At 44.9% G+C, this 16,745-nt stretch overlaps 1 protein-coding gene across 4 annotated transcripts in view; it reads right to left on the bottom strand.

Annotated features, from left to right (window-relative positions):
* MPPED2 (metallophosphoesterase domain containing 2) overlaps positions 1–16,745 on the bottom strand; it is a 175,833-nt gene that overhangs the window by 4,064 nt on the left and 155,024 nt on the right. For all 4 annotated transcript variants that reach the window (XM_035701509.2, XM_035701506.2, XM_035701507.2 and 1 more), the window contains exons 5-6: positions 3,544–3,659; positions 92–205 (exon numbers count right to left, since the gene is read on the bottom strand). In XM_035701509.2, coding sequence (XP_035557402.1) covers positions 92–205; positions 3,544–3,659 — 230 coding nt within the window. The remainder of the gene's footprint in view (positions 1–91; positions 206–3,543; positions 3,660–16,745) is intronic.

Below are 16,745 nucleotides of genomic sequence, written 5' to 3'. Positions count from 1 at the left end.
AGTCATATTCAGCGTAGCCAAGGTCCCCATTCTGGAATGAAATCATGGATAGTGACCCAACCTCTTGTGAACTCCTTTCTTCTGGTCTTACCTTCATGGATTCCACCAAATACGTGGAGCTTGGGCCGGACTCGTCTCTGGACTGTGTTTAAAAGCTCCACGCAGCCCACTCTTTGAAGCTCCTTTGGAACCCAGTCTCGAAAACCTAAGGGCAAAATGCAATCAATACTCTTAATTTTCTTTCTTCAGGTAAGGTTTCATTTAGACTTTCAGGAAGCCATAACTCACAGAAGGTTTATTACATTATCTGTAATCCTAGCTTCTCCATTAAAGCTCACAATGGCTTTTAAGGAACTTTTCACTTGTCACTTTGTCTTCTTTAGGTTCTTGAAAAAAAATTTTTTTTGGTTTCCATTTTTTTCTTCCTGTTAATTAACATTTTTTTTTTCTGTAAGGGATTTGATTTATGCAGCCCCGATTTCAAATCTTCATGGGCCTAATGACATTTATTCCCGGCAGTCCTGCAATATCTTTCTTTCACGATTCCGTTACTTTCTTTCTTTCTTTCTTTTTTTTTATTATGTCTTTCTTATAGCAGTTTACCTCTAGGATGGCTCAAAGAAGACAGGCTAGGAGGGGCTGTCTGTAAGCTGGCCACAAGATACCTGGCTCTCCTTAGGTACATCAACTCTTCACCTTTGGTGGTTCCTGCTGACCAAAGCTTGGAAGTGTCAAGCTTCTTCCTCCAGTCTCCTGTCTAGCAATAGGCAACAATGTGACCTCATGGTGGCATCCGGTAAGCTGGGGCTAATTGACTACCTTTAAAGTAAAAGCCACTTACTTCAATGCCTAATGCAGAAAATCCATAAAAACCGACATCAATTATAGCAAAAGTCAGGTATCTGAACAATTATGGTCAGAAATGGAACCCATACACCTCAGCAGGATGGGTGTGAAGAAGACAGCTGGGAATAACAGCTAAATTGTAATAAGTGGGAATCCGCACCATAGCTCTATTAGCTGAGTTCTACTATTTAGAAATGATGCAGAAATGGACAGACAAGTTTACTGCACTTTGGCGAACCTGGAGGAACGAAAATATAGCATCTCCGTAAAAATATGGTAACTGGAGTGTGGGGAGCAGCTGGAGAGGCTGCAAAGAACATTAGATGAGAATGGGGGCCTTAGAAAAATTCAGCCAGGGGTTTCAGAGGAAAAAAATCCTTAGACTGGCATATTCCCTCATGGGTGTGTTTTTCTGGAAAGGGGAAAGACCTCATTTCATATAGGATCAACCTGAGGAGGCATCCTGCTTCCACCAGAATAGTAAAGTCTCCTGGAGAGATGGCTTTTCTTCTCAGCAGGACAGAATTCAAGGCCAATCTCTATCCCCCACCCAATCCAGCATTTTTACCAGAATCCCAATAATGTACTGATAAGGTTCAACTGAACCTTAGGAAAACCTAGCCTGACCTTTTAGTGTGGAACTCGTTGATGTAGAATTGACTTACCTTGTTCTACCCACAGCCAACTGTCTGGATGGTGCCATGTTTCCTACAAAGGGGGGGATGGTAGTCTCCCTCTTAAAAGTTCTTGGGATGTCTGAATTCTTTGGAGGTTAGAATTCAGACTTATTACTACTGCTACTGGCTTCTGTACCAAAATTAATGGCTTGAATGAATTGTTCTATTCAAAGCTATATTCCAAATAAGGCTTCAGTCATGTAGATGTTTCTGTCCTGAGGATATGCAAGTCTTATTTACAATAAACAGCCTAAGGGGAATCGTTTCTCTACAGAAGGAGGTCCGCTCAGGGAAAGGATCAAGTTGGCTGGGATGCTCTCTCTGTAGGTCTCACTGGGTAACTCACGCTGATCAGAATATTTAGCTAACAATTCAGGATTTAGTCTCTAATGACTACAAAATAGGGAAATTAATTAATTAGGATGATACATGTTGTTGATAAGTATAATCTTTTAAAACATGGGATGGGATGGGATAGAATAGGGAAAAAAGCATGGGGATGGTGATTCTGAAATACTGAAGGAGTCAGGAACGGCTAAGATCGTGTGCAAATCTGGACAGCTTCTCTATCTGCAACAGAACTGGCTCCTAGGGGGGTGGGAAAAAAAAAAAAAAGAACTGGCTCCTCCTCTCTTGCTTCTCCCTATCATTAAAATGTGCCACCATAACTCATGGCTTGGTTCTTCTTTCTGCTGTTTCCATGTGAAACAGAGAGCACTTCCCTTGTAAGGGAAGGGAAGCAGCCCTAAGTGGGTTGGAGGAGACAATATTTACGAAGATTAAATTCACAGTATGGGACGTGTGTTAGATTTTTTATTTTTCAGTTGACAGAGGAGGCAAGTGATATGGACAACCCCAAGCCACAGGGAAAAAATTGTGAAAATAATTTATTTTGTACTAAGCGGTTTCTTCCTCTTTCCAAAACAAACTTTGCTAGTACTATACATTTGAACATTTATTAAGAGTGCAGATTTCACGCTATGTATTTTTTTTTTAACCACAATCTAAAAAAAAGAAAACTCTCCTATTGAAAGTGAACTATCTGAATTTCCTGAGTACACCTTTGTTGGACAGGAAGGGTCCTGGCGTAATAGATACCAGACAGATGGGGATCAAGGTGATAGTCGCATTTGAAAAATGTTCTGTAGCTAAGTCAAAGAGATAACAAGTTTCATGAATAATTAAAAGATAATTATATGAGTCAAAGAATCATCTTCTGGACCATAATCTGCGTAACTAAAGGTAGCTTTGAAGCACACTGGCAATCTAAACTGGATGTAGGTTCAAGGATTCTGTAGAATGAGTATTATTAAATAACTTTCAACATAAGTCCTTAACACCTTAGCCTTAACAAAAAAAGAAAAAAAGGATTCTTTGTTCAGTTATCAGCTCCAACGTTCAACTATAAAGATTTTCCAGGTCCTACTATTAGATGGAAAAGGAAATGAGCTACTCTTTTTTTTTTTTTTTTTGAAATGAGCTACTTTATCTTATCTTTGGGAGAGACAGAGAGAAAAAGAGAGAGAGAAGTGGGGGGCGAGGGAGAGAATCTCGAGCAGACTCTGCTGAGCATGGAGCCCGATTGAGGGGGGGTTTGATCCCACTACCTGAGCTGAAAGCAAGAGCAGAATGCTTAACCAACTGTGCCACCGAGGCACCCCAAATGAACCACTTTAAACAAAAGTTTCCATCATTTCATTCCACCTCCCTCACTCCTGAGAAGTACGGTTCTTAAAATAAATGATCAAGCTCAAAAGACTGCGGTGCTCCATACTCATTTGATTTTCCCTGACTCGACTAAATAAAAAAAATTTAATTTCAAGAACACCTGTAAGCCCAGCAGAACTGCTGAGTTTAATTATCATACTGGTTTCTTTTAAAGACATTGGCTTTTCTTTTTGTGTTCACTTTTTATTTTTTGAGAGAAAATGATTATATCCCCGAAGCATTATTTATTACACTTTATTATTATGAAAAAAGGCAGTTCTATGACAAAAGGACAACCTTTTGCTTCACTTACCTAGAGGAGGTCCGTGTGTCATGAGTATGTCGATGCCCTCAGGGATGAGGTTCCACTTGTCCAGCAGAGACTGACCTCTGGGCAGGTTAAAGCCCCATCCATTAAACCACGGGGTCCTTTGGGGGAGATAATGCACATGGTATCAGGCCAGCAGAGCTACGTTTCTGCTCTACAATATTTCTCTCTAGCACATTCCCCCACGGTTTGCATTGCTCTCTTTTCTCTTTTTGATGGTTGGCCCTGGCAGCAGGATGCTTTTTTGTTGACTGCTTCAAAACCAAGGCATATGAAAGCAAGTGTGGAGCCTGTGAATTGTTCAACCAGAAAGGGGCACAAGAGTCTTTACAGTGGAGACTTTCCCAGCAGACCTCTATCAGAATTTTAACAATGCTTTGTCTTCTCCCCCAAATCTCCATGCTTCCTAACATGCCTACCCCTGATCCAAAGCATTCCCACTCTTCCTGCAGTATCTCAGAGCTAAGACATTCCATCAGTACTCCTTCCTCCCCTTCACTGTGACGCTACTTTAGTAGAAGGACACTTACTGGAGAAAAGACCAACAGCTCTGAAGGCAGAGCATGTACCCCCTGCCATACATGGAGATGTTCTGAATACCCTGGACTGAAAAAATACAGGGACTCTGACAGGTGAGAGAGGGTACAGGGGACAAAGACCAAATGTGGGCTTTTCCAACTATCATCAAAAAGAAAATCGGGGGTCATTCTGGAATCCACTCTCTTGAGAGGGAAGGTAAGCAGTCCACTCTCTTGGAAACTTCTACTTCAGGAATGAGTTTCTGAGACTGATGCTTCATGCAGAAGTGAAAGGAGTTCTTGTCCAGCACGAGCATCTCTAACCGGAGCTGAACATGCCTCTACCACTTATAACAACAAGAGAAAACCAATTTTTCTCTACAAATAGTACAGGCTAAGTCACATCAGAACAAAGCAGTTCCCAGGGCTGTCCTATTCCCAAACATCTAGTTATAACTTTTATTTTTTGAAACTGACTCTTTCCCACTCTGTAGAAATCCCCCACTATTTGTTAGCGTATACATGCAGAAGGCAAGATGGGCAATTTTCTGGCTAAGCTGAATTTTCCTCTTTGACTTATGCTGGTCCTTCCATGCCTCCTGAAAGAGGTGACCCTGTGTCCCAGGCAGCCTAGTCAGTCACAGCTAATCAAAGGAAGTGCACTTTTATTTAAAGCCACTCATGTGCCAGACTGTCAGACTCTCTCAAGACTCAGAACTCAGAAATACTGACCCAGCATTCATGTGGTGGTGGGCACGTATAGGCAAGGACAGAATGAAAGGAGGGCACCTGAAAACTGTGAAAATCCATCCTACAAATGAGAACCTCAGTTGCCCCTGAGGTGCTTAAAAGAAAGTTCCAGAGATAACAGATGGTGTGGCCCCAGCTAGAAAAAGAGAAACCAAGAAAGTATCTGACCTGGTTCCTAGAACTATTCTGCAAATTCCTAAGCCACCCTCAAGGGCTTACTTATAATAACAACAATACTTTTTAAAGCTATTACTAGTTGAGGGCTTACTCTGTGTCAAGGAACTATTCTAAAACACTATTTGGATTAACACAGTTAAATTTCACATGAGCTCATGGGGTATTAGCACTAACCCATTTTACAGGTGAAGAAACTGAGGCACAGAGAGCTCAAGTAAACACAACCAATAAACCAGATATGAACCCAAACAATCTGGTTCCCAAACCCATACTTATAGCCATCGCACAATTCCTCTTCTTACACAGTACTTGAATTAACTTCCTAGCTGCCCTGGGTGAGCCTCTTCTGGACTCTTTTAAGTGTCTTGTTGCTTAAAGCCAAATGAATTCTGAACTGGGATCGGGTGAATGGTTCTGAAAGCCAGCAATGAGATGGAGGAGTGGACGCCAGTGGTTACTGCGTGCTTAGCTCTTTCACTCTTCTTTTGGTAACAGCATCTGAATTTTCTTTGGACAATCTCTCCTTCCCCCTCTCAGTACACGTGCTCTAAGGCTGACTCATCGCTGCTCTAGGATCTCCCTAAACAGTGACTGGTTTAGGGATGTACCTGTGACCAAGCTGGGAGCATCCTCAGGCTTTTGCTGGTGCTACCTAAAAAGAGATCAGTGGCTTTCTCTCTGGGATCCTCGGTCTTGAGGACTGTATAGGCTTGGAATTGCCTAGGAGCTTTGTCTTAGCCACCGTGCAGATGGCCTGTGCTTGAGAATCAAACCATTAAGGGAAATAAAAATAAATAAATAAATAAATAAATAAATAAATAAATAAATAAATAAGAAAGAAAGAAGGAAAGAAGGAAAGGAAAGGAAAGGAAAGGAAAGGAAAGGAAAGAAAAGAAAAGAAAAGAAAAGAAAAGAAATAAGCCAAGCAAAGGAACAAGAGTACCCAGATGATCGTGTTAGACATGTGGATCCAGCTGTGCCCAAAGCCAATCACACATTTCCTTCCAAGAATATAAGCTAATAAAATACTTTTCTTTTTATTAACTTGAATTAGTTTCCGTTTCTGCAACTGAAAGAGTCCTAATACATAAAATTGTAGTAAAATGTAAAAATGACCTCTGTATTTATGGTAGGCAACAACGTCCACACACCCCGCCCCCAAAGATGTCCATACCCTGATCCCTGGAACCTGTGAATATATTACCTTACATGGCACACGGGAATTAAGGATGCTGATGGAGTTTAGGAGCTAATCATGCTGACCTTAAAATGGGCAAGATTGTCCTGTATTATCTAGGGGGTAATTACATGGGGTGCCAAAAGCAGAGGAAGGAGGCAGAGGAGGAAGATGCAGTAAGGTAAGAAGGATTCAACCTGCTGTTGCTGGCTTTGGACATGAAGGAGGAAGAACGCAAGCCAAAGCATGTGGGCAGCCTCCAGAGGTTGGAAAAGTGAAAGAAAGAAAAGGAACTCTCCAACAGAGCCTCCAGAAAAAACCAGAGCCTTGCTGACATCCAGATGTTAGCCTAGTGAAACCCATGTCAGATTCCTTTTTTTTTTTTTATTTTTTTTATTTTTTAACTTTTATTTATTTATGATAGTCATACAGAGAGAGAGAGAGGCAGAGACAGAGGCAGAGGGAGAAGCAGGCTCCATGCACTGGGAGCCCGACGTGGGATTCGATCCCGGGTCTCCAGGATCGCGCCCTGGGCCAAAGGCAGGCGCTAAACCGCTGCGCCACCCAGGGATCCCTCATGTCAGATTCCTGACCAAGAGATTATAAGATAATAAACAGGTGTTGTTATAAGCCACTAAACTTGACGGTGATTTGTTACAGCAGCCAACAGGACACTGATACAGAACCTAACATGTCGGAGCTGGCCGGGCCATCCAGGAGCTGTCGGTGGCACGGGCCTCACGTAGCACAGGTGCAGTCAACACAGCCCTTTGCAACCACACTGCCCTGCTCAGCTAGGTGCCATGCTTTGGGTTTCCTTGGAGGAAAGGCAGTGCTTGCTTTCTTACCCCAGGCCTGGGGGGTAATGCCAGGTAGACCCTTTTAGGGCTCAACTAGTCAATCTCGCTTGCATTTGTCATCTAGGACTTCCCATCTTCAGGTTCTTCAACATTTTCATCGGAGTCTGAAATAGACCATTTCCAGTTTGGGATGCCCATCCTCTCCCTTCATTTTACAATGATCCCTTTCTACTATTTGTCTTAAAGGTAAAAAGAAAAAAAAATGGCAAGTTCTAAACCCAGTGAAAACTCAGTAAGCATTTTGGCACTGGAGAGAGAAAAAATAAGCAAAGACATCTGTTTCCCTAGATTTTGAAAACAAGCTGCTGGGCCTATGGTTTGTCTCTGAATGGCAAATAAAGAAGGCTTGAAAGAGTCCCAAGCACACCCAAGTAGTTGGTACAATGAGGAGCTCTGATTTCGCTGCTAGAGTCCATCTGAGGGCAGTCAGCCTCTGGGCCTCCAGGTCATCCAAGGGGATTCCAGAGTCAAAGGAACAAGACTTCAATTTTCTTATTTTCTCTCACAGAGTCTTCTCGGGAAACCCACAGCCCTATTACCCCCAGGAAGTGCTCAGTTTTATAAGTGCTTTGCAAAAGAGTAAGACAAGCCCATTGTCTGTGGATACCCCAAATTTCATTTGGTTAATGTTAAGCTTGTGACAAAATCCAGAAGTTTCCAAGTTAAGGGGAAACCTTAAAAAATAATCTGGCTTTCATGTTGACTCAAACCTGTATGTATGTGTATGAGAGTGAGACGGAATTTAAATTGTAAGAAAAGGAACGTTTATCAAATCCCTGATATGCTTCACATGGAGGCTTTACATAGACCATTAAACTTAATTACTCATAACAATCCCTGAATTATTATTAACAATCTTTGAGTATTGCCAGCTCTATTTTTAGATAAAAAGGCTGAAGATCAGTGATAACCAAGTAACGTCAATATTCCCAGGATTGGTAAGTAGCAGAGGGCTGATCCAAACACAGATCCGCTGTCTCCAAAGCCTCTGTTTTTTCCCCTGCACGATGCTGAACTAAAACCTTCTAGCCCACTTTTGGGTTTGGTTCTCACACTTGCAAAGTAAAAACAGGGCTGCTCCATACAGGCTCTTAGGCTGCACACGGTACAGCCTCAGGGGGTGCCATGGCATCGTGCGATTGAAATGGTTCTTTGTAAAAAAAAAATAGGGGCACACAGAAGAGACCTGTGTGCTGATTCTCATTCTGGCATCAAGCTACTAACTCAGGGGAACCTGTGATAAGAGAGCGACTGTCAGTGGGCCACTTTCCTCATCTGAAAAATGAATGCGTGCATGTATTTGATTACTGGATTTCGGATTGCTTGTAGGTTGTGGAAATCTCAGGCAGGAGCCCCACATCCAAAGCAGGTACATGCAGGGGTGCTCTTGCTGGAAGGCCTGGAAGAAAAGGCTCTGAACGCGCTCACTCACTCGGCCCCTTCCTCCTTTCTGACCTATGCTTCTGCGCAAAGCCAGCAAAACCTGGCACTCGACAGTCCTTCTATGATCGAGAAATCCTAGCATTCTAGAAGTCTGTGCAGACTATCCATGTTCTCAATAAATGCTGTGAATCACTCTCAATGAATTACCTAAACTGCCTGTAAGGGACCGAGTCTAGCGTGGAAGAAATCGCTGCGCAGAGCAGAGACCAAATGTGTCAGCATCAATGAACAGTGCTTTATCCAGTTGAGTTTCAACCTGAAACATGAAACCCCAGCAGTGAGCCCATCAGGGGTTCACTGGAAAATATGTGCACAGTCGGCCTCCAGAGCCCCACAATGGGTTTTGTTCTGTAGCAATGGGGGGTGAGGGGGGCAGGGTGGGGGGAGGAATCCAGGGGAACAATGTCTATTGCCTCAGCCAAGGACTTAATAATTAGCTGTGACTAACAAATACCACATGGGAACCAACTTGTAAGAAAATGTCCCACAAAGCGCCCTGTTGCCAGTGGGCCAATCAGAACCCGTAATCCAGCCCCTTAGAGAGAAGGATTAGAAAACTCTGGAAGGGGAGAACTACAGCTGCCTGAGGCCATTGGACCAAAGACTCAGATGGATGGAAGCTGCGGGTGCTTTCAGGGCTCCCTCCCCCTTGCTCTTGCCATTAGGGGTCCTTGGCTTCTTTAGGATGCAAGTCCAGGGCCGGACACTAAGGGAGTTAACCTCGGCAGAACTTGTTCAGAACAATGTCAACACAAAACAGGTTTCCTATATGGGAGCAGGTTGAGATGCAATCGCTGCAAAGGTCATCTGTGTTTGCTGTACACAGTGCGGCAGTGAGGGCCGAAGGGAGCTGCTGGACCATAAATCTGAGGTTGGGACAGGTGAATGGCTCTTTACTCCCTTGCCCACATCAGTGGGGGCTGGGCACACCCCAGGAAAGCAGGATTTGGAAAAGGAACCGTCTAACTCGTTCTGCTCAGCTGGGCTCCTCAGGTTCATGGCCCTGGTGCCCGCTGGCCCACGTCTACAAACTCCCCATGTGCAGATGGGTCGGCAGGCTGCGCCACCAAGACTCGGGATTGTTATGAACTGTCGCCTAGGTTCCTCCTGTGAAAGGTTAGGACTCCGCTGGGATCCTGCATGGAAGGCGTGGAGGGGCAAGTGCAAGGGCCCACGCGGGTGTGCTGGCCGCGCCGCCCAGAGCTGCGAGAAGCTGGGGGTCCTGTCCAAGTTCACCACTCTCGTGGAGGCAGAGGAACAAGCGTGGATTAGGGAACCACAGGCCAATCGAGTCCCAGGTGTGGCTCGTCCGTCTCCTCATCTTGCAGATGGAAGCAGAGTATCTGCTTACCTGGGGGAAGTTCACGCAAAACTTTCGGCAGAGCGCGGACACCAGGTGTTAACGTGCAGCTTTTAAATTTATATATAAAATATATTAGCAGCATACGTGTATGTGTGTGTGCACATGCATGCACACACACACACACACACACACACGCAACACACAGTCTCTCGTGTCATTTCTTTTTAGAATTTCCCAAGCTGCAGCTCATCAAATACTAGGCCCTCCTGCTCCAGACTTTTCTGAAGAGTCCCCAGTGAATAGGCCAGCATTACTAGATGGCTAGATAGAGCCTGATTTCCTCCGGCTGATTACTTATTAAAAGGCACTTCCTCAGTTCACTTTTGAGTGGAAGTTTCTCCAACAGGCGCTCACTCACTCGCTGGCTTGCTCAGTCTTGCAGAGACAATCCCGTGGAATGTGAGAGCACAGGGCAAAACGTTAGTCAAGGCTGCTTAGCTGGCTAGTACAGGTGGTTAGATTTTGACAGCATCTCAAATTGGGGAAGTTCCAGGAAGGGGGTGACTTTGGGTCCTTGGAATATTAATAATAATAGGGCGCTCGGAGAGGTTCACTGGCGGCCCGGACAAGCTACTAATTAACACCATCACCGCAGCCTGGCATCTCCATGAAGCGAAATTCAGAAGCCAGGGGCCAGTTTCCACGTACACTTTCTTTTCTAAGTGGAGGCACTTCAGAATTGCAACCTTGCTCACGCCTGGCACTCCCAGCCGCCACCGGCCCCTCTCCGACTGCACATCACACCAGGTCCAACAGAAGCTAATTTAACCACCGCTGGTTAAAATCACACTGCACTTCACAGCCCCCTTCACATGCCATGAAGCTGTCATGATAATTCTTGATCTCTAGCTCACCTGACAGCTCAGCCCTCCCTTGATTGCAAAGCTTCCCGTCAGTTAGAAATAGCAGCTTCCCTGGCACCAGATGTGTCATCCTGAATATCCAGATGAAAGGCAGACACCTGCCCCACTCCCTTCCTTGCCTCCTTTTCTCTTCTTAGCTCTGGAGTTTGTTAGGAAGCCAGCCTTCTCCCCCAAGTCCCTCCACTTGGCAGCCTGGAAGTTACTCTCCCGTGCAATTAAGGAGATGCTTTGCATGAGCCCACAGAGGACCTTCACACCTTTGTGCAGCGAACACACACACACACACACACACACACACACACACACACACACACACCGGTTGACATGGCTAGGAGAGAGAGGGATGGCTTAACTTCAGGGCAAGATTTACAGCCCTGCGCAGCTGCCCGGGAAGCCTGCCTGGCCCAAACCACAGGCTCAGCTGCCTCTAAAGGGCAGTGCGGGCTTCTCTCTCACACCAGCTGTCTGGTCCCATCTCTTCCCTGTGACTTTGCAACATGTTCTTTCCTTATGAGGTCCTTGGGATGAAAACAGATACTGTTCTTGATAAAGGGCACGCCGGGGTGAAAAATGCGGTCTGTGTGCTTGTGGACAGGAGAGGAACAAATCTTACCTGCGGGGGTCACCTGAGGCCCACGAGCTATGAGCAGGGGCTTCATAAGTCAAGACAGGGCACCCAGTCTTGACAAACATGCCAACTGTGCCCCCTTTTTGGTAACTGATAAGGAACAAGTGTCAGAATTAAGCCTTTGTTACCCACTTTTCTTTCCCCTGCCCCAAAGGAGATGGTGTAAGAGGAGTCTGTTTGGGGAGCCAAGGGGAAAAAAAACCCCACTATGACCTGTTTTCAAACGTGCTGTGTCTTGATTTATTAAAAATAACATGACAGTGTCTGTTGCCTTCCCATGGGGCTGAGCGGGAGACTGGGCTCATCAATTGTGCAAAGGGCCTGACAGGGCAGAGGAAAGGCCACGGCAGGACTTCCGTCTTGGCGGGCAGGTGAGGCAGATTTGGGACATGCCCAGGTGCATCCAAAAATAGCACTTTGTTTTGTGGCTGAGGAAATTAGAGGGCACCCATACCAGGGTGCCTGGACAGGAAAATGGGCCTTGGGTTGATCTTTATCTCCCGGCCGGGAGAATCCTTCAAAGGGGGATGTCAGCCAACTGTCCCGCTTTGAAAGAATGAGGGAGGCTCAATGGATGGAGGAGAGTAGAAAAATAAGCAGCATCCCTCTTTTTTTTTTTTTTTTTCTTTTTTGGTGATTTTTAAAATTGTGGTAAACTGGGACGCCTGGGTGGCTCAGCGGTTGATCGTCTGCCTTTGGGTCAGGACGTGATCCCTGGGTCCTGGGATCGAGTCCCACATCGGGCTCCCTGCCAGGAGCCTGCTTCTCCCTCTGCCTGTGTCTCTGCCTCTCTGTGTGTCTCTTATGAATAAATAAATAAAATCTTAAAATAAAATTGTGGTAAACTAAATAGAACATAAAACTTAACCATCTTAGCCATTTTTTTTAAAGTGCTGTAATTCAGTGGGATTAAATACACTCACAGCGTTGCGTAACCATCATCACCATCCAGCTCCAGAACTTTTTCATCATCCCAAATAGAAGCTCCCAGGAGACAACAGTTCCCTCTACCCTACCCTCCCGCCAGACCCTGGCGACCACTGCTCTATTTTGTGTCTCTGCAACTGTGACTACTGCAGGCGTCTCATGTAAGTAGAATCATACCACATTCGTCCTTTTGGGTCTGGCTTATTTCTCTTAGCACAACATGTTCATGGGTCATCCACATCGTAGCATGTGTCAGAAATCCACCTCTTTTTATGGCTCAATAAGATCCCATCATAATACTTTTCATCTAAGGTTTTTGAAAGTCTAGGATGTGCCCGGCACTAAGCTTGGCCATAAGGGAGACATGGTGTCCCTTGCTTTGTGTGCGGTTACTGGGTGGAAAGCCCAGTCAGGATGAGCTCAGTACAGTACTTGGGCAATTACTCATTCAACAAACATAACCTGGATGCCTGTCATGAGCTAGGTTCTGGCAAGGTAGGTGTTGGGAATCCAAAAGTGAATACAGCTTTCAGGATAAACCCAAAGTTCACCATTTCACAGGTAAAATTGCCCTGGACAGAAGTCCTTCGTTTCTAAGTAACCTAATTGCAGAGGAACTTGGGGGACACCAGAATGATCTGAGAATCCAGCAATTTCAAGTGAAGACGGGCCTCCAGGTCACGAGGTGACCAGGAGCATACAAGGTAGGACTTTTCGGGGGAGGTTTCCTTCTGCGTACTCCTTAATAAGGCTGGGCAGCCAAAGCCAGGACCACAAAACACAAAACCACATCCTACTAAAGACTGAGCTTGTGACGGCAACATGTGTCACATGCCTGGCTGATTCCAAAGCACAGGACGAACAGGATGGGAGGAGACAGGGAGACTGCCAAGTACTCAGGCAACTTGGCAGAGAGCACCTGCACCTCCTTCTTCTGCCCTACAGACGTGTCACAGAAACCTAGTAGGTGGAGGGGTTTCCTAATTTAGATTTCCCAAAAGAGCAAGAAAAGAAGGAAAAGTGGCTTCAGGATTAGCTGCATTTTGTCTGGTTACCTAGTGAACTCTTAGGAATGGATGTTAACAGGTGGGATGGCCTGGTGAAATCTGTGGCCCCCCCACTCAAGGCACCATTTTACTATGTTTAGTTGATTCGAGAATGTGTCTGTCTGAGTGTGAGTTGTCACGTATTGGTGTCGATAATGGTGGTTTCTTTTTATACGATTTCGCTTTGGGGACCCCATGGGGGAATAGCTGGGGAGGGTCACACTGGCAACAAAGGCTGTCACCAGAAAAATACATCCTAAAAGAAGAAGTGGACAATAAAATGCTGTGCATTAAACATAACAAGGAAGACTGGAAGTTCAGTGACTTCAGTCTGGATCACCTGGCACAAAGCAAATGCTCAAGTATTTGCCAAATGAATAAAGAGCGACTGTTCATGAAGAGTTTGTGACTTCACGAAAAACTGTATATACCTTGGTGGTCAATGGAGAAGCAGAGTATTAATCTGCATATCCGTATGAATTCAAGTATACAAAAATGCTTCGAATAAAGACACAGACCAACATACCGAATGGTTATCTTGGATTTGGGAAGAGGATTAGGGGTCATTTTTTTCCCTTCTATTTGAAAATCTATGTTCTACGTTTCCAATACTGATTAATATCATTTGGAAAGAAATAATTGTTCGGTGTAAAATCTCCATGTAGCCAAATGCAAGTTGGATATGGACGGACAGATTCACCGTCTATTTAGACTCTACTCTGACCGTAAGGCAGTTTCCCTAGGGGGTGGGACATTTGGGGGGCTTTTGCTCAGGAGGCTGCTTTCTTTCTCTCCCCTCCCCACCTAATAGTTTGTGGGAACAGAAAGGTGTCTTTAGCAGCAGAAATTTTTTATTCATACAAGTAATTCGATACATGTTTACTGAGCACCTACTATATGCCAAGCACCGTCCTGATGGCGGTGGTTCATTTTTCGTTTTACTGAGGAACTTCAGTTTTTTAAAAAATATTTTATTTATTTATTCACGAGACACACACACACAGACACAGGCAGAGGGAGAAGCAGGAGCTGGATGCAGGATTCCATCCCAGGACCCTGGGGATCACGACCTGAGCCAAAGGCAGACACTCAACGGCTGAGCCACCGAGGTGCCCAGGAACTTCAGTTTAAACGTAGGTAATGTTATATATCTATGTAGTACTTAATACACATCATTCCCACATGTCTTAGTTCACAATAACCCCAAGTGGTGAGTAAGGTATTCATTTCAGAGAAAACGGTATATAGAATTTTAATTTCTTGCCCACCGTCACCTCCAGCTGAGGTGGCATGAACATAACTGTAATGCAGTGACTGCATTTGCGGGGTTAAAAATGAGGTCTGGTTGCAAATTCACACTGCTCTCCATCCAGCCACGTGACCTGGGCAAATTCCTCCAGCTGATCTCATTTTTCCATCTATACAACAGAGGTCACAATGGCTACACCGCACAGGTTGGTTGTGAGGACTGGATGCGGTAATATATGGAATGCGTTTGGCAGGATGCTGGCCCGGTGTTAAGAATGAAATATTAGCTCTTGTTGTCATCATCATGAATATTACTATCATTATAAATATTAGTCATCTTCAAACCCTTGGCTCTCTGTCCCCTACTTTACCTTCTTTGTATCACCACGAGGTGTACCTTCTCGCCACTGCTCAGATTTAGAATGTAAATACCAAAGAACTGAGTGCTCCATTTGAAAGCAGTGAGTGTTAACATTTCAGCACAGAGGAGGCAGCTTCGGATAATGAGAAGGCCAGGAGTTAGCGTCAGAGGACCCGGAGTCAGAGCCCTGGCTCTTCCAACTCACTTGCTATATAACCTTGGGTGAGTTAACCTCTCTGATCTCCTGTTTCCTTAACTGTGCCACAGGGATAACAATTCTTATGAACCTTGCAAGGTTGTCAGACAAAGGCCCGTGTAAGCACATGGCACCTAAAGGGAAAGTGCCTTCTAATTCCCATGTCACTGGCTGTCTGTGTTGCCTGTTTGTGCTGCTTGAAAAGCTCAGAGGAGCTGGAATAAGTGACAAGGAGGTCAGATGGGAGTTAAAGCGTTGGCCCCCACTGATCTACCATTTTGGCTCTCAACGACTAGTTTTGGTCCAGACTGATTTAGAAAAGTGAGAAAACTGGGAGTGCAAACTGGCAGTCCACACAATCAGAGGGATGAGAGAGAAGCTGGAGCTGCCCGTTCAATCCGAGGTTAAAGCAGGCAGACAGACCCCGGTGTCTCCCTGACCGTGCCAGCCAACCAGAGATTATTAATTGGGCTCAGCAACCATTGCCCAGCCCCTTCCACTCACTGCAAGGCTCTTGGCAAAGGCGCTCCAGGGAGATGGAAATGCAACGCGAGACCATCCCAACCTGCCATCTGGTTGGGATAACGAGATAGTCGCAGGCAAGATTGTTCTCCCCTAGTTCTGCCCATTAAAATTCGACTCAGCCCTTAGGGCTCTGCTCATAGATTCCCCAAGAAGCTTTCCGGGATCCCCTCAACACTTTAATTGTCGTTCGTGGAATTCATCATGTTCTGTGTTATGACTGGCCTGTGTGTGTGCCTGCGTGTGTTTTAATTCCCATCTCATTCCAACAAGTTGGTCAAAGTTGTGTTATGGGTAGGTCTGTCTTCTCCAGTGGATTGTGGGCCATGTCTTATTCATATTGGTGTATCCAAGATCTGTGTCCCCAGTAGGCGCAGTGCCTGTTCCATAACGGATGTCAAGAAAATATTCACAATAATGAAAAAAGCAAGAGTTTAGAATAAGAGCCCAAGGCAGTGATCCAAATAACGTGTGTGACTGGAGGTCAGAATGGGGCAAGATAAAAGACTGAGTTTTTAAAAAACGAAACGAAGGCCATTTAAAAATACTGGATTATAAGTCTCAGAGGCCTGTGCTGCCAAATATGATAGACACTGTGTGGCTACTGAGCACCTGAAATGCGGCTAGGCCTGCTAGAGATGTACTAGAAATTTGTTTGTTTGTTTGTTTTTTTAGATTTTATTTATTTATTCATGAGAAACATAGAGAGAGAGAGACATACAGAGACACAGGCAGAAGGAGAAGCAGGCTCCTCGAGGGGAGTCTGATGTGGGATTCGATTCTGGGACTCCGGGACCACACCCTGGGCCGAAGGCAGATGCTCAGCCACTGAGCCACCCAGGCACCCCGAGATGTACTAGAAATTTTAACATCTGCTGTATTTTGGATACTTTACAGAGAAAAGAAATGTAAAAATATCTTAATTTTTATACCGATTGCATGTTTCCATGATAATATTTTTGATATACTGGGATACACAAAATATATTATTAAATGAATTTTACCTTCTTTTTTATTTTACGAGGCATATTTAAGATTACATATTTGGTTCATGTTATATTTATATTGTACAACACCATCACAGGCCACAGAAGCATTTATGCTAGGA

Source organism: Canis lupus, chromosome 18, assembly GCF_003254725.2.
Source record: "Canis lupus dingo isolate Sandy chromosome 18, ASM325472v2, whole genome shotgun sequence".
Lineage (NCBI taxonomy): Eukaryota > Metazoa > Chordata > Mammalia > Carnivora > Canidae > Canis > Canis lupus.
Note: the sequence above shows the minus strand (reverse complement) of the source record. Positions and strands in the feature narration are given on the sequence as shown.